Source organism: Cibotium barometz, chromosome 36 (genome assembly GCF_041138505.1).
Source record: "Cibotium barometz isolate CiBa-2024 chromosome 36, ASM4113850v1, whole genome shotgun sequence".
Lineage (NCBI taxonomy): Eukaryota > Viridiplantae > Streptophyta > Polypodiopsida > Cyatheales > Cibotiaceae > Cibotium > Cibotium barometz.
The window spans coordinates 10,030,264-10,035,000 of NC_141081.1; the positions used below are offsets into that span (position 1 = coordinate 10,030,264).

The window sequence follows — 4,737 nt, forward strand, 5'->3', positions numbered from 1 at the left end:
TTGATAGGAAGGACCGAGATCCTCGTATCCTTCAACAGATGAATGATGGTCGCCACAAACCTAGGTTGGGTTGTTTCCAGTTCTACATCTCCTAATAGGGTGTCATACTTAGCCTGTCAATATAAACATTTGTTAGTACTTTCTAATACAGTGGTTAGGTACCACTTTTCAATGGTTAGGCACCACTTTTGAGTGGTTAGGCACTACTTTTCAGTGGAAGTGGTTGGGAACCACTTTCAGTGGTGTAATACCACTACTTCAATTAGTCTTGCGGCACCACTTTCTAGTGGTGTAATTTACCACTTTTCAGTCCTAGTACACCACTTTTCAGTGGTGTAATACCGCTACTTTCTTGCGGCACCACTTTCTAGTGGTGTAATACCACTACTTTCTTGCGGCACTACTTTCTAGTGGTGTAATTTACCACTTTTCAGTCCTAGTACACCACTTTTCAAATGTGAAATACCATTAAAAAGTGGTAGTGGAAAATCACTAAAAAGTGATCTAAGCTCAATGTACATTACTTTTAAGTGCTACTAAGCTAGTATAAAAAACTATGTACCTACAATTCACCTACCTTGTTTCCTCGCACTTCATGATTTGTGACTTTATCATTGAGTCCCATGTCTCTCAATGCCTCCTTTCTGAGTGCTATGATGGCCTCGAGCTTAATAATCTTGTCCTCTTTTGGAACCAACCCGGCCTTATGTAGTTGCAACTCCTCTATATCCTTCTTCAACCTTTCCAGTATCTTGCTAGCCCCCTGCAGCACCCTAGCCTGCTCATCTCTCCTTTATTTTGACTGTTCTAATGCAATTTTTACCTCATCAAGACATTGTTGCTTCCCTTTCAACTTTGCAACCACAATATTCATCATATTATTCACAACGGATAAGTCTGCACTTGAGGCAGGTACCATTGTGCAGGATGTAGACATTCCAAAAGTTGACATAGAGCCAAATGCCCTCTCAAGGCTATGTCCCTTTCCACCTTTAGAAAATGTAGGCTTTTCATCACCCTCACTCTCATAGATTTGGTTTCTCCATGTGAAATCCATTCTTCAAGGTTGACTTTAGGTGCAAAGCATGGTCCATTACTCAACTTCCATTTCTCCATCGTTCTTTTTAGCTTATTTTGCTGGTGTATTGTTTTGATGACACTCTCAGTGAAACACAACCCATGCCACTAATTTGCACTATTTTTGCACTTTTGCCATGTGAATCCGCATGCAAAATGTACACACCAAGTTCATTGTTCAAAGGAGATCCCTGATACACTTTGTGATACAAAAGCACACATTCTTCATATAATTCTTCTCTCAACCCCTTTAGGTGGCATTTCTCATTCTGGTGCTGCTTTAGAAGCCATATAGACAACCACTCCTTATCGGTGAAATCATCATCACAATGAGGAGCTTTGGGTCTTGCCCTACTAAGTTCAGGCCATATTCTAGATTAAAATCTTCCTTCATCATACAAAACTTTGTTTGCTTGGAAAAGACACTCTTGGTACAATCCACCTAACTATAAAATTAAATATGCATGTTTACAAATCAACACTCTTGGTACAGTCCACCTAACTATAAAATTAAATAAGCATGTTTACAAATCAACAAAATTTGATAAATAAAGCCACTACAAACATAAAAACCAATAAGAATCTTGACCTATTTTGATAGATGAGACTAATTTTGTGCTCTTTCCCTTGGTAGGTGTACCCTTTGAATCCTTTTCTTTTATGGGAATCTTATTTATCCTAAAGAAATAGAAACACAAAATTAAAATATGTATATGCATGATTAAACAGGCATTCATATATGCGCATGTACAAAATAACACACCCCTGTGATAGCTCACTGAATCTCTGCATAGCACAATAATGCAGTGAAAGAGAAGACTATTGTGCACAAATGGAAACAAAGATAGAACATGGATGTACTTGTTCTGAGTGCACAAATGGAAACTGATGCAACTGAAGAGAAAAGTGATGCACAAAGGGCACAATGAAAGGACACCAATGCTTGCGAACAGTGAGATAGAAAGAGAAAGAACACAAAATGGGGAGAGAGAGAGAGAGAGAGAGAAACAACATGTAAATATTAGGTACATGAAAATATTAGGTAGGACAGCTAATCATGTTACTGAATCATTAAATGTTAAGGCCCACAAATCATTAAATGTTAAGGCCCACAAATTTCACCTCACGCAATTTTGACCTCCCTTTTTGACATTCTAATTGGAACAAAAGCACCCACTTTTTTAGCCCCAAAAACTATGTACTTTTAAGCAACAAAAGTAGGCCACCTATACATGTTTTCACCCTGCAAATCTAACCTCCTTAAGATCTGCTTTAGTGTATGATTTTGATCAAGAGCATATAGAATGCCCTACATTTTCACTAGAGGAAGATATACATGATGTACATGTTCTACATGACTCATTTATCTCTCAAAAACCACAACCGCCAAACCCAGATGAACAAGTAGGGGATAGATCAAATGATGAACACACTTAGCCCATCCATAGGCCCTTAATTTCTCTTACTCTTAAAAATAAATAAAATAAAAATAAGGAGACCACTAACAACCCAAAAGATATTGACCATCCTTCTTCTTCTTTCCCAACTTTTGAATTTCCCACTACACTCTCTATCTTGAGGAGTTGCCGAAAGTTATGCCAACAATTGCATCCGATCCTCCACAGCAAGAAGCTCCTGCTGAAGAACCAAAAGTTGTCTCTAACAGTACATATGTCATCTCGGATATGTTGGGCTAGTAAATAAGAATTGATGATTAGAACATATAATAACCCATTGTAACCTAAGCTCATAATGATAGCTTTATAATAAATCACACAATTCGATCCAACCACACCAATCATGCTAGAGGTTTATGCAAGATTTATGCTCAATTTATGCAACCATAGACATGCAATCATGGTTTATACCTTATCCCATTAGAGGGGTGGTTTGAAGCATGGGATACACATCACCATCTTTTAATGCACAATAGCACCTTGCATCATCCCTATGGTATTCTTAAGTTATATAATATTCTTAATGCACATCTAACCTCCTTACCATCTATTCTAGTGTATGATTTTGATCAAGAGCATATAGAATGCCCTACATTTTTTAAGGAGGAGGATGCACATCTAACCTCCTTACCATCTATTCTAGTGTATGATTTTGATCAAGAGCATATAGAATGCCCTACATTTTTTAAGGAGGAGGATGTACATATTTTGCACGACTCATTTATCTCTCAAAAACCCAGGTGCCAACTCCGGATGGATCAAAAGATGATCACACCTACCCCATCCATAAGCCCTTAATTTCTCTTTCTTGAAAATAAAGAAAATAAAAATAGGGAAAACATTGACAACCCAAAAGATACTGACCCTCCTTCTTTTTCTTTCTCGATTTTTTGAATTCTCCATTAACACTCTCAACCTTGAGGAGTTGCTGGAAGTTATGCAAAAAATTACACCCGATCCTCCATAACAAGAAACTTGTGGGGCTAAAGAAAAGTGGGCCAATAACCACGTTCACTATAAGTTTTTTGGATACCCAAGTGTGAGTAAGGGCCAGATATACATAAGTAACTTTTTCTCATAAGATATCAAAGGAGAATCCCCCCATGTGCCAATTGAGTCTTGTTTGTGTACTTGCTTTCTTATGCTCTAGTCTTGTATAAGAGAGAGAGAGAGAGAGAAGTAGTGTGTACGATTCTTGGTGCATATTGTGCCTCTTGTCCATTGTATGAGAGTGAGTAAGAGTGAGAGGAGGGAGAGCCCTTGAGGGTATTTGCGGAGCTCCTTGTGGTGACAACAAGGAGCAGGATTCAGAGAGAACTAAATAGTGGCGCTTGGAGTTTTTGAGAGATATAATTAGTAAGTCGCGGTAAATCCCCATGACAAGTTAAGGTACGCATGATTTGATGTTTGAGCAATCTTACAAAAGGTGGTGCAAGCCATAACACTTACGTATGAGTCCACGCTATACCTCTGACACGTACTTCATCCCTATATAGATGCAGCATGTTCGGCATGGGGGTCCTTTACCTCCCAAGCCCATGGGTCTTGGATAGAAATCCCAACTTTTCCAAGCCTTAGATAAGCTCCAACGCTACCCAACTTTCCCAAGCCTTACATGAAGCCCTATCTCTCCTTGGGGGGTCCTGAAAGGCCTTTCGATCCCATGTCCTAGAGCGAGGTCCATTGACTTGAGTGATCGCAATATAATAAAAAAAAAAGTGGCAGCTGGGATGGATCATGGACGAATCTCAGTTCAGCCATTCCATGGTTCCACTTCAGCCCTGGGCGTGTGAACCAGTCCTTACCTTGCATTTGCAGGCGCGCAAATGCAACTAGTAGGCGAGTTGCCGAGGTAGGTAGGATGGCTAGGAATAGCTCGTCAAAGCGGATATTGGGCCGATAACTTTCCGAGATTATTGTTTTGCTGCGAGAGGGAGATGGCCCCTCATATCGATAACAAGGCAGTGCAGCTTGAGCGCAATGCCCATCATCTTCTTCTTCAACCTTGCTTTCTTGCAGTGTCTTTGATAGTGTTGGGTCCGACACTTGCCGCCTTCCGCTATTACAAGAAATGCTTGAGTGATCAGCAGTCCTCAGCTCTGTACAAGCTCCCCCCTGGGAGCCATGGCCTGCCTCTGCTCGGAGAAACGCTGCAGTTCGCCTTCTTCAATAGCTGCCCCATTGGCACCCCGCCTCCATTCCT

The 4,737-nt window shown here is 40.2% G+C and overlaps 1 protein-coding gene across 1 annotated transcript in view; it reads left to right on the top strand.

The window, feature by feature from the left end:
- Positions 1-4,471: 4,471 nt before the first annotated feature.
- The window catches only part of LOC147617467 (cytochrome P450 90D2-like), a 25,826-nt gene continuing 25,560 nt past the window's right edge, over positions 4,472-4,737 (top strand). The window contains exon 1 of the mRNA XM_086775443.1: positions 4,472-4,737. This exon is cut by the window's right edge and continues 18 nt beyond it. Within this exon, the coding sequence (XP_086631569.1) occupies positions 4,472-4,737 (266 nt within the window).